The sequence below is a fragment of the Panulirus ornatus genome, chromosome 1, assembly GCF_036320965.1.
Source record: "Panulirus ornatus isolate Po-2019 chromosome 1, ASM3632096v1, whole genome shotgun sequence".
In the NCBI taxonomy this organism is placed as follows: domain Eukaryota; kingdom Metazoa; phylum Arthropoda; class Malacostraca; order Decapoda; family Palinuridae; genus Panulirus; species Panulirus ornatus.
Genome location: NC_092224.1, coordinates 41,397,495 through 41,410,692, shown reverse-complemented (window position 1 = coordinate 41,410,692; position 13,198 = coordinate 41,397,495). Strand labels below are relative to the sequence as shown.

General features: G+C 42.4%; 2 protein-coding genes across 9 annotated transcripts in view; both read right to left on the bottom strand.

Moving 5' to 3' along the window:
• The window catches only part of LOC139748739 (ERI1 exoribonuclease 2-like), a 362,528-nt gene that overhangs the window by 89,847 nt on the left and 259,483 nt on the right, over positions 1–13,198 (bottom strand). The window lies entirely within an intron of this gene.
• LOC139745667 (carboxylesterase 1E-like) overlaps positions 1–13,198 on the bottom strand; it is a 64,625-nt gene that overhangs the window by 16,518 nt on the left and 34,909 nt on the right. Inside the window, exon 4 of the mRNA XM_071665102.1 lies at positions 9,647–9,800. Coding sequence (XP_071521203.1) covers positions 9,647–9,800 — 154 coding nt within the window. The remainder of the gene's footprint in view (positions 1–9,646; positions 9,801–13,198) is intronic.

The following is a 13,198-nucleotide window of genomic DNA, read 5'->3' as shown; positions in this document are numbered from 1 at the left end:
GGGCGTAAATGGGGAGGTGATAACAAGTAGTGGTGATGTGAGAAGGAGATGGAATGAGTATTTTGAAGGTTTGTTGAATGTGTCTGATGACAGAGTGGCAGATATAGGGTGTTTTGGTCGAGGTGGTGTGCAAAGTGAGAGGGTTAGGGAAAATGATTTGGTAAACAGAGAAGAGGTAGTAAAAGCTTTGCGGAAGATGAAAGCCGGCAAGGCAGCAGGTTTGGATGGTATTGCAGTGGAATTTATTAAAAAAGGGGGTGACTGTATTGTTGACTGGTTGGTAAGGTTATTTAATGTATGTATGACTCATGGTGAGGTGCCTGAGGATTGGCGGAATGCGTGCATAGTGCCATTGTACAAAGGCAAAGGGGATAAGAGTGAGTGCTCAAATTACAGAGGTATAAGTTTGTTGAGTATTCCTGGTAAATTATATGGGAGGGTATTGATTGAGAGGGTGAAGGCATGTACAGAGCATCAGATTGGGGAAGAGCAGTGCGGTTTCAGAAGTGGTAGAGGATGTGTGGATCAGGTGTTTGCTTTGAAGAATGTATGTGAGAAATACTTAGAAAAGCAAATGGATTTGTATGTAGCATTTATGGATCTGGAGAAGGCATATGATAGAGTTGATAGAGATGCTCTGTGGAAGGTATTAAGAATATATGGTGTGGGAGGCAAGTTGTTAGAAGCAGTGAAAAGTTTTTATCGAGGATGTAAGGCATGTGTACGTGTAGGAAGAGAGGAAAGTGATTGGTTCTCAGTGAATGTAGGTTTGCGGCAGGGGTGTGTGATGTCTCCATGGTTGTTTAATTTGTTTATGGATGGGGTTGTTAGGGAGGTAAATGCAAGAGTCCTGGAAAGAGGGGCAAGTATGAAGTCTGTTGGGGATGAGAGAGCTTGGGAAGTGAGTCAGTTGTTGTTCGCTGATGATACAGCGCTGGTGGCTGATTCATGTGAGAAACTGCAGAAGCTGGTGACTGAGTTTGGTAAAGTGTGTGGAAGAAGAAAGTTCAGAGTAAATGTGAATAAGAGCAAGGTTATTAGGTACAGTAGGGTTGAGGGTCAAGTCAATTGGGAGGTGAGTTTGAATGGAGAAAAACTGGAGGAAGTGAAGTGTTTTAGATATCTGGGAGTGGATCTGTCAGCGGATGGAACCATGGAAGCGGAAGTGGATCATAGGGTGGGGGAGGGGGCGAAAATTTTGGGAGCCTTGAAAAATGTGTGGAAGTCGAGAACATTATCTCGGAAAGCAAAAATGGGTATGTTTGAAGGAATAGTGGTTCCAACAATGTTGTATGGTTGCGAGGCGTGGGCTATGGATAGAGTTGTGCGCAGGAGGATGGATGTGCTGGAAATGAGATGTTTGAGGACAATGTGTGGTGTGAGGTGGTTTGATCGAGTAAGTAGTGTAAGGGTAAGAGAGATGTGTGGAAATAAAAAGAGCGTGGTTGAGAAAGCAGAAGAGGGTGTTTTGAAATGGTTTGGGCACATGGAGAGAATGAGTGAGGAAAGATTGACCAAGAGGATATATGTGTCGGAGGTGGAGGGAACGAGGAGAAGAGGGAGACCAAATTGGAGGTGGAAAGATGGAGTGAAAAAGATTTTGTGTGATCGGGGCCTGAACATGCAGGAGGGTGTAAGGAGGGCAAGGAATAGAGTGAATTGGAGCGATGTGGTATACAGGGGTTGAAGTGCTGTCAGTGGAGTGAATCAAGGCATGTGAAGCGTCTGGGGTAAACCATGGAAAGCTGTGTAGGTATGTATATTTGCGTGTGTGGACGTGTGTATGTACATGTGTATGGGGGGGGGGGGGTTGGGCCATTTCTTTCGTCTGTTTCCTTGCGCTACCTCGCAAACGCGGGAGACAGCGACAAAGTATAAAAAAAAAAAAAAAAAAAAAAAAATATATATATATATATATATATATATATATATATATATGTATGCCTCTAAGGGCCAGAGTATTGGCGTCTTCAGATATACCTACGACAATGAAGGTTTTCAGGAACCCACTGCAAATGTTTATCCAAAGCTACCAGAAGGTGAGAACCCGCCTCCCTACGCCAATCACATGTAGGGAAAGCTATTCAGGAAGCAGCACTGTGTGATAGAGACGACAAAATGTAAGCACCAAACTGACGCGAAGAAATACATCTGGTGCTATCGATATAGACCTAACTGTTGTATATAATTTTCATGCAATATCAATATCACCGGGTGAGTCGTATATATAATGCCAGTATGCCCACGCTCTCCTCTACTCTGTAACTATGAGGGTAACTCTGAAAAACTAGATCGTCCAATCTAGTTATATGGTTTTAAGCGAATGTTGATAGTGGTGTGTGTGTGTATAATATATATATGTATATATCCCTGGGGATATGGGAGAAAGAATACCTCCCACATATTCCCTGAATGTCGTAGAGGTCCACTAAAAGGGAAGGGAGCGGGGGGCTGGAAATCCTCCCCCCCCCCTTTTTTTTTTTTCCCAAAGAAGGAACAGAGAAGGGGGCCAGATGAGGATATTCCCTCAAAGGCCCAGTCCTCTGTTCTTAACGCTACCTCGCTAACGCGGGAAATGGCGAATAGTATAAAAGAAAGAATATATATGGTGGAAACTGTGATAAATTTTGTTGGTGAAACTGGTAAGGATCTTTCTATTAGACTTGAGCAACATAAATACAGTATAAGAACGGGACAAGAATCAAATGCCTTGTTTAAATCATGTTAAAAACTATGGTCATTGTATTGACTGGAGTAACGCCGTCTCAGTTATTAACTCTATTACCAAGAGAAATATCATTGAATCTTCTATTATTAGATACACAAAGAATCATAATCTTAATATTAGTGATGGTCTATACAAATTAGGAACTTTAATGTTGATAAGATTTGTAAAATGATAAGTTTTTGAAAACTCGTTGTATGTTTTGGACAATCGCATGTTTACCAAATGGCGTTCTAGCTTCGTCTCTTCGATGTATATCAAATGACTGTTATATTTCTCTTATGTCTCCCCTGATGATGTGATTATTACACGAAAGTGCACTTGGGAAATATTCGCGCTTCATTTTACCCATGGACTCATAGGAATATCTTGATCATGCGCAAAATTGCGATCCTTTCCAATATATATATATATATCCCAGAATACTTCCCACGCATTCCTCACGTGTCGTAGGCGACTAAAGGGGACGGGAGCGGGGGGCCAGAAACCCTCTCCTCCTTGTATCTTAACTTTCTAAAAGGGGAAACAGAGGGAGTCACGCGGGGAGTGCTCATCCTCCTCGAAGGCTCAGACTGAGGTGTCTAAATGTGTGTGGATGTAACCAAGATGAGAAAAAAGGAGAGATAGGTAGTTTGAGGAAAGGAACTTGGATGTTTTGACTCTGAATGAGACGAAGCTCAAGGGTAAAGGGAAAGAGTGGTTTGGGAATGTCTTGGGAGTAAAGTCAGGGGTTAGTGAGAGGACAAGAGCAAAGGAAGGAGTAGCACTACTCCTGAAACAGGAGTTGTAGGAGAATATGATAGTGTAAGAAAGTAAATTCTAGATTGATATGGGTAAAACTGAAAGATGATGGAGAGGGATGGGAGATTATTGGTGCATATGCATCTGGGCATGAGAAGAAAGATCATGAGAAGCAAGTGTTTTGGGAGCAGCTGAATGAGTGTGCTAGTGGTTTTGATGCACAAGACCGGATTATAGTGATGGGCGATTTGAATGCAAAGGTGAGTAATGTGGCAGTTGAAGGTATAATTGGTATACATGGGGTGTTCAGTGTTGTAAATGGAAATGAAGAGCTTGTAGAATTATGTGCTGAAAAAGGACTGGTGATTGGAAATACCTGGTTTAAAAAGCGAGATATACATAAGTATACGTATGCAAGTAGAAGAGATGGCCAGATAGCGTTATTGGATTACGTGTTAATTAATAGGCGCGTGAAAGAGACTTTTGGATGTTAATGTGGTAAGAGGTGCAACTGGAGGGATGTCTGATCATTATCTTGTGGAAGCTAAGGTGAAGATTTGTATGGGTTTTCAGAAAAGAAGAGTGAATGTTGGGGTGAAGAGAGTGGTGAGAGTAAGTGAGCTTGGGAAGGAGACTTGTGTGAGGAAGTACCAGGAGAGACTGAGTACAGAATGGAAAAAGGTGAGAACAAAGAAGGGAAGGGGAGTGGGGGAGGAATGGGAAGTATTTAGGGAAGCAGTGATGGCTTGCGCAAAAGATGCTTGTGGCATGAGAAGCGTGGGAGGTGGGTTAATTAGAAAGGGTAGTGAGTGGTGGGATGAAGAAGTAAGACTATTAGTGAAAGAGAAGAGAGAGGCATTTGGACGATTTTTGTAGGGAAAAAATGCAAATGAGGGGGAGATGTGTAAAAGAAAGAGGCAGGAGGTCAAGAGAAAGGTGCAAGAGGTGAAAAAGAGGGCAAATGAGAATTGGGGTGGGAGAGTATCATTAAATTTTAGGGAGAATGAAAAGATGTTTTGGAAGGAGGTAAATAAAGTGCGTAAGACAAGGGAAGAAATGGGAACTTCAGTGAAGGGGCAAATGGGGAGGTGATAACAAGTAGTGGTGATGTGAGAAGGAGATGGAGTGAGTATTTTGAAGGTTTGTTGAATGTGTCTGATGATAGAGTGGCAGATATAGGGTGTTTTGGTCGAGGTGGTGTGCAAAATGAGAGGGTTAGGGAAAATGATTTGGTAAACAGAGAAGAGGTAGTAAAAGCTTTGCGGAAGATGAAAGCCGGCAAGGCAGCAGGTTTGGATGGTATTGCAGTGGAATTTATTAAAAAAGGGGGTGACTGTATTGTTGACTGGTTGGTAAGGTTATTTAATGTATGTATGACTCATGGTGAGGTGGCTGAGGATTGGCTGAATGCTTGCATAGTGCCATTGTACAAAGGCAAAGGGGATAAGAGTGAGTGCTCGAATTACAGAGGTATTAAGTTTGTTGAGCATTCCTTGTAAATTATATGGGAGGATACTGATTGAGAGGGTGAAGGAATGTACAGAGCATCAGATTGGGGAAGAGCAATGTGGTTTCAGAAGTGTTAGAGGATGTGTGGATCATGTTTCCTCTGAAGAATGTATGTGAAAAATACTTAGAGAAGAGGAATGTATGTGAGAAATACTTAGAAAACAAATGGATTTGTATGTAGCATTTATGGATCTGGAGAAGGCATATGATAGGTTTGATAGAGATGATCTGTGGAAGGTATTAAGAATATATGGTGTGGGAGGCAAGTTGTTAGAAGCAGTGAAAAGTTTTTATCGAGGATGTAAGGCATGTGTACACACATCAAAAAACTATCGCGCAGAGGGGGTCTGAAAACGTGTGTAATGATCACTTACCTACCTGTTGTACCATGCCGGTAGGGTTGGTATACGTGCCTGGAAGCCACAGGTTTCCAGAGTTCTATGCTAGACCCATTTAAGTTACGGCAAGAGCGGCATTATATCATTAACAATAAAATTACATCATACAAGGCAGTACGAACCCCTACTTTTGAATTGGTGTGTGTAATATAGCTGTGAGACACACACAGCTATATGCGGCAATCCCCGCATGTGGTAGCTGCAGCATACCTCAATGTGATGCCAGGTAAACACAATAGCTTCATATTGTATAGGTGTAATTTGGGAAGAATATGTTTTACTATTGATATTGTATTATTCTATAGCACATCTGGGTTCGTGGCAGTCCATAAAGGTTATCTTACACCGCCATTTCGTGTCCATGCAGGAAATGTAATGAGACATGCGATATATTTTTGAAACAATGAAACAGCGCGGGTATAGTTCACTGCGAGCCAATGTCGAAAGGTTGTTTTTGTGATATATCTAATTTTACCATGGAGACCTCACAAGCGACACGTGAAGCTATTCTACAGCTTCATAATGAGGGCTACAGCGACTCCGAAATTAGGAGACGTCTTGGTATTCACCGGTCAACCGTAGCACGATGGATTCGCCGACAGGCAGAGTTGGGCAACACAGACAACAGGCATCGGCGTGGGCGCCCACGTTGCACAACCCCAGGTAATGATGTTGCATATATAGGTATACTGGACCACTTGATGTTATGTAAACAACCACATCACATGTTATATTTGCAATATGTCATCCTTTCCCTAGGCCATAGCAGCTGTCATTACTGCTCACGCCCCCTTCACGCCCGCTAGCAACATTCGGGATACTCTTGGTCTGCAGTGCACGCCTCAAACTGTCCGAAATAGACATCACTCTGAGGGGCTACGTGGTCGCATACCAGCAACAAAACCTGTGTTAAGTGAGGCAAACATGGAGAGCAGGGTGGAGTATGCGTTGGAGTATGCGGACAAGCCACATCAGTTTTGGGAGAACGTCATCTTTTGTGATGAAAAAACCTTCTGCAGCGATGGTCCCCCTGCAAACAAACATGTTTGGCGGCATCCTAACACCAGGTTAGCTCTTTCTCTGTCTGTCTGTCTCTCACATACACACACACACACACACAGAGGTTATGCTATATAACATATTTTCCATTTTATAATGACAATTTATGGTGAGGCCAACATGAACAACCGTTCCGGAAGTGCTTTGAAACCATGGTGCCACGGCCACCACAGTGGCTTGCTGCTTGAAACGTCCTGTTGTGCTGGAGTATTACATTTGAGTTATGCACACTCATTATTTTTTAAGTGAATAACAGTGATCATGATCACTTTATACGGCATATGTAAATACTGTAGCAATAATCTCCATTTACGATGTGATATCATGATAAATAATTATTATATATTAAGTTAGTTAATATTTTTTAATTTACTTAGATATTATCTTAATCTATATTGCAGCAACAGTTGCACTAATATGATTAAGACACACGTGTGTCTTGTGTAATTTTATACATTTTATATAACCAGATACGAGACACAACATGTGGTGGGTAGCAGGAGGAGTGGGCGCGCGCGTCAGTGCAGGACTATTTGGTTGGATCCATCCATGGTGCTGGTGTCGGTGAGTTGGTGGATGTCGGGCCTGGCCAATTGACCGGACCTAGATACGTTGAGATACTGGAGGAGGTCCTGCTACCTTCAGTGGGGGCTATGCTGTTTCCAGAGCCGGAGCCATTTTACCTCGTCCAAGATAACAGCCCACTTCACACATCCAGGGTTGTAAAGGCGTGGTATGCTCTCCATCCACGTATAACAGTGTTGCCATATCCTGCAAAATCGCCTGATCTCAACCCGATAGAGCACGTATGCGCCAGGCGGCCATGCAGAAAGGCATGCCTGACCGACAACATCGATGTCGTGCTACAGTCGTAAATGATGCTTTACAAGCATGGGAACATCTACGAAGCCCTTCTGGTAGGAACTTAACGCAGACGTTAGTGGCATCCATGCCTCGAAGGCTCAATGAAGTGTTGGCAACGGGAGGAGGTTATACCAAGTTTTGAAATAATAAAATTTAGAGTCAAAGATGACTCTTAACCTCCAACAACATGTCTATGGTCATGTTATATAGAAATCTGATTTTCACTGTTAAAGGGAAGTTAACTAATGCAGATCCATGAAAAGAGTCATTACTTTTCATGTTGGCTAAATACTATGATTTGGTGCCAGGTTTGTGACATACTGTTATCAGTCACACAGGTGATACTACATATTACGTGAGGTTGCTGATTAATCTAAACCAGCAGACAGATAAATCACCGCCGGTATGAAGCAGGGTGTCGTAGTTACCATGTAGTATATTATTTTACACCACGAATTTGACACTTTGCAAGACATAATGATTACTGCAATATGCCTTACTGTGCAGAATATTACATTTACATGCTCAATTTACGTATCCCATCTACTATACTGCATACGGAAGGATATATCGTTGCCATTAGATAGGTGAGGACACCCACAGGCAGGGACATCAGGGATACCACCATCTCACAGGAAAATGTTGACTGTTCCATTATTCCACGTCTGGTGCGTCATTTTGTTTCGTACAAAAAACGCGCGATAGTTTTTTTGCTGTGTGTACGTGTAGGAAGAGAGGAAAGTGATTGGTTCTCAGTGATTGTAGGTTTGCGGTAGGGGTGTGTGATGTCTTCATGGTTGTTTAATTTGTTTATGGATGGGGTTGTTAGGGAGGTGAATGCAAGAGTTTTGGAAAGAGGGGCAAGTATGCAGTCTGTTGGGGATGAGACAGCTTGGGAAGTGAGTCAGTTGTTGTTCGCTGATGATACAGCGCTGATGGCTGATTCATGTGAGAAACTGCAGATGTTGGTGACTGAGTTTGGTAAAATGTGTGAAAGAAGAAAGTTAAGAGTAAATGTGAATAAGAGCAAGGTTATTAGGTATAGTAGGGTTGAGGGTCAAGTCAATTGGGAGGTAAGTTTGAATGGAGAAAAACTGGAGGAAGTAAAGTGTTTTAGATATCTGGGAGTGGATCTGGCAGCGGATGGAACCATGGAAGCGGACGTGAATCATAGGGTGAGGGAGGGGGCGAAAATCCTGGAAGCCTTGAAGAATGTTTTGGAAGTCGAGAACATTATCTCGGAAAGGTAAAATGGCTATGTTTGAAGGAATAGTGGTTCCAACAATGTTGTATGGTTGCGAGGCGTGGGTTATGGATAGATTTGTGTGCAGGAGGGTGGATGTGCTGGAAATGAGATGTTTGAAGACAATATGTGGTGTGAGGTGGTTTGGTCGAGTAAGTAATGTAAGGGTAAGAGAGATGTGTGGAAATAAAAAGAGTGTGGTTGAGAGAGCAGAAGTGGGTGTTTTGTAATGGTTTGGTCACATGGAGAGAATGAGTGAGGAAAGATTGACCAAGAGGATATATGTGTCAGAGGTGGAGGGAACGAGGAGAAGTGGGAGACCAAATTGGAGGTGGAAAGATGGAGTGAAAATGATTTTGAGTGATCGGGGCCTGAACATGCAGGAGGGTGAAAGGCGTGCAAGGAATGGAGTGAATTGGAACGAGGTGGTATACCGGGGTCGACGTGCTGTGAATGGATTGAACCAGGGCATGTGAAGCGTCTGGGGTAAGCCATGGAAAGTTCTGTGGGGCCTGGATGTGGAGAGGGAGCTGTGGTTTCGGTGCATTATTACATGACAACTGGAGACTGAGTGTGAACGAATGAGGCCTTTGTTGTCTTTTCCTAGCGCTACCTCGCATACATGAGGGGGAAGGGTGTTGTTAGTCCATGTGTGGCGGGGTGGCGATGGGAATAAATAAAGGCAGACACTATGAATTATGTACATGTGTATATATGTATATGTCTGTGTGTGTGTATATATATGTGTACATTGAGATGTATAGGTATGTATATTTGCGTGTGTGGACGTGTATGTATATACATGTGTATGTGGGTGGGTTAGGCCATTTTTTCGTCTGTTCTCTTGCGCTACCTCGCTCACGCGGGAGACAGCGACAAAGCAAAATAATAATAATAAAAAATATGATATGTATATATATATATATATATATATATATATATATATATATATATATATATATCTTTCCTAGAAACTTACAGTAAAATCGTTCCAACTGAGGCTTCTTGGTTATGAAAGGAGTTTTCAGTTCTTCACTATGGTACCAGCGCATATGACCCTAGGTTATCCCCTAGTCATATAGTCTCTTACATTACTCAGGTACTTACCAAGGAATCCAAGACGGTACTGGACGACAACGAGGACGATATCTCTAGTTAGAAGAGGTAGGGCCTCGTAATCCTCGGTCCCGCCAGAATTGAAACCGCCGCCATGAAACCACACCATCACCGGCAGACCAGCTTGAGCAGGAGACTGCAGCAGCTACAGACGTGAAACATAAGAGTTAGTTCACCTCAGGTTAGTCGTAGGTTGATATTCATCAGAGTAGAAACTGAGAAAATTTTACCCAGTCTGTATATGAATGCATAATAGAGTTGTGCCCCCCTGCTCCCTGCTCCTTTAGCTGCTTGTACGACACGCGGGGAATACGTAGGAAGCATTCATTCTCCCGTATCCTTAAGGATAAATATATATATATATATATATATATATATATATATATATATATATATATATATATATATATATATATATATATATTTTGCTTTGTCGCTGTCTCCCGCGTTAGCGAGGTAGCGCAAGGAAACAGACGAAAGAATGGCCCAACCAACCCTCGTACACATGTATATACATACACGTCCACACCCACAAATATACGTACCTATACATCTCAATGTACAAATATATATACACACAGAGACATATATATATATATATATATATATATATATATATATATATATATATATATATATATATATGAACATATTTCATACTTTCTGCCTTATTTATTCCCATCGCCACCTCGCCACACATGGAATACCATCCCCCTCCCCCCTCATTGTGCAAGGTGGCGCTAGGAAAAGACAAAAAGGCCCCATTCCTTCACACTCAGTCTCTAGCTGTCTTGTAATAATGCACCGAAACCACAGCTCCCTTTCCACATCCAGGCCCCACACAACTTTCCATGGTTTACCCCAGACGCTTCACATGCCCTGGTTCAATCCATTAACAGCACGTCGACCCGGTATACCACATCGATCCAATTCACTCTATTCCTTGCACGCCTTTCACCCTCCTTCATGTTCATGCCCCGATCACTCAAAATCTTTTTCACTCCATCTTTCCACCTCCAATTTGGTCTCCCACTTCTCCTCGTTCCCTCCACCTCTGACACATATATCCTCTTGGTCAATCTTTTCTCACTCATTCTCTCCATGTGACCAAACCATTTCAAAACACCCTCTTCTGCTCTCTCAACCACATTCTTTATATTACCACACATCTCTCTTACCCTACGATTTTTTACTCGACCAAACCACCTCACACCACATATTGTCCTCAAACATCTCATTTCCAGCACATCCACCCTCCTGCGCACAACTCTATCCATAGCCCACGCCTCGCAACCATACAACATTGTTGGAACCACTATTCCTTCAAACATACCCATTTTTGCTTTCCGAGATAATGTTCTCGACTTCCACATATTCTTTAAGGCTCCCAGAATTTTCGCTCCCTCTCCGACCCTATGATTCATTTCCGCTTCCATGGTTCCATCCGCTGCCAGATCCACTCTCAGATATCTAAAACACTTCACTTCCTCCAGTTTTTCTCCATTCAAACTTACCTCCCAATTGACTTGACCCTCAACCCTACTGTACCTAATAACCTTGCTCTTATTCACATTTACTCTTAACTTTCTTCTTTCACACACTTTACCAAACTCAGTCACCAGCTTCTGCAGTTTGTCAAATGAATCAGCCAATAGCGCTGAATCATCAGCGAACAACAACTTCCCAAGCTCTCTCATCCACAACAGACTGCATACTTGCCCCTCTTTCCAAAACTCTTGCATTCACTTCCCTAACAACCCCATCCATAAACAAATCAAATAACCATGGAGACATCACACACCCCTGCCGCAAACCTACATTCACTGAGAACCAATCACTTTCCTCTCTTCCTACACGTAAACATGCCTTACATCCTCGATAAAAACTTTTCACTGCTTCTAACAACTGGCCTCCCACACCATATATTCTTAATACCTTCCACAGAGCATCTCTATCAACTGTACCATATGCCTTCAACAGATCCATTAATGTTACATACAAATCCATTTGCTTTTCTAAGTATTTCTGACATCCATTCTTCAAAACAAACACCTGATCCACACATCCTCTACCACTTCTGAAACCACACTGCTCTTCCCCAATTTGATGCTCTGTACATGCCTTCACCCTCTCAGTCAATACCCTCCCATATAATTTACCAGGAACACTCAACAAACCTATACCTCTGTAATTTGAGCACTCACTCTTATCCCCTTTGCCTTAGCACAATGGCACTATGCAAGCATTCTGCCAATCCTCCTGCACCTCACCATGAATCATACATACATTAAATAACCTTACCAACCAGTCAACAATACAGTCACCCCTTTTTTGATGAATTTCACTGCAATGCCATCCAAATCCACTGAATTGCCGGCTTTCATCTTCCGTAAAGCTTTTACTACATCTTCTCAGTTTACCAAATCATTTATCCCAACCCTCTCACTTTGCACACCGCCTCGACCAAAACACCCTATATCTGCCACTCTATCATCAAACACATTCAACAAACCTTCAAAATACTCACTCCATCTCCTTCTCACATCACCACTACTTGTTATCACCTCCCCATTAGCCCCCTTCCCTTGAGTTCCCATTTGCTCCCTTGTCTTACGCACTTTATTTACCTCCTTCCAAAACGTCTTTTTATTCTCCCTAAGATTTAATGATACTCTCTCATTCTAACTCATTTGCTTTCTTTTTCACCTCTTGCACCTTTCTCTTGATTTCTTGCCGCTTTCGTTTATGCATCTCCCACTCATTTGCATTATTTCCCTGCAAAACTCGGCCAAATGCCTCTCTCTTTTCTTTCACTAATAATCTTACTTCTTCATCCCACCACTCACTACCCTTTCTAATCTGCCCACCTACCACGCTTCTCATGCCACGAGCATCTTTTGCGCAAGACATCACTGCTTCCCTAAATACATCCCATTCCTCCCCCACTCCCCTTACCTTCTTTGTTCTCACCTTTTTCCATTCTGTATTCAGTCTCTCCTGGTACTTCCTCAGACAAGTCTCCTTCCCAAGCTCACTTACTCTCACCACTCTGTTCACCCCAACATTCTCTCTTCTTTTCTGAAATCCTCTACATATCCTCACCTTCGCCTCCACAAGAAAATGATCAGACATCCCTCCAGTTGCACCTCTCAGCACATTAACATCCAAAAGTCTCTCTTTCACGCACCTATCAATTAACACGTAATCCAATAACGCTCTCTGGCCATCTCTCCTACTTACATACGTATACTTATGTATATCTCTCTTTTTAAACCTGGTCTTCCCAATCACCAGACCTTTTTCAGCACATAAATCTACAAGCTCTTCACCATTTCCATTTACAAAACTGAACACCCTATGTATACCAATTATTCCCTCAACTGCCACATTACTCACCTTTGCATTCAAATCACCCATTACTATAACCCGGTCTTTTGCATCAAAACCACTAACACACTAATTCAGCTGCTCCAAAAAACACTTGCCTTTCATGGTCTTTCTTCTCATACCCAGGTGCATATGCACCAATAATCATCCATCTCT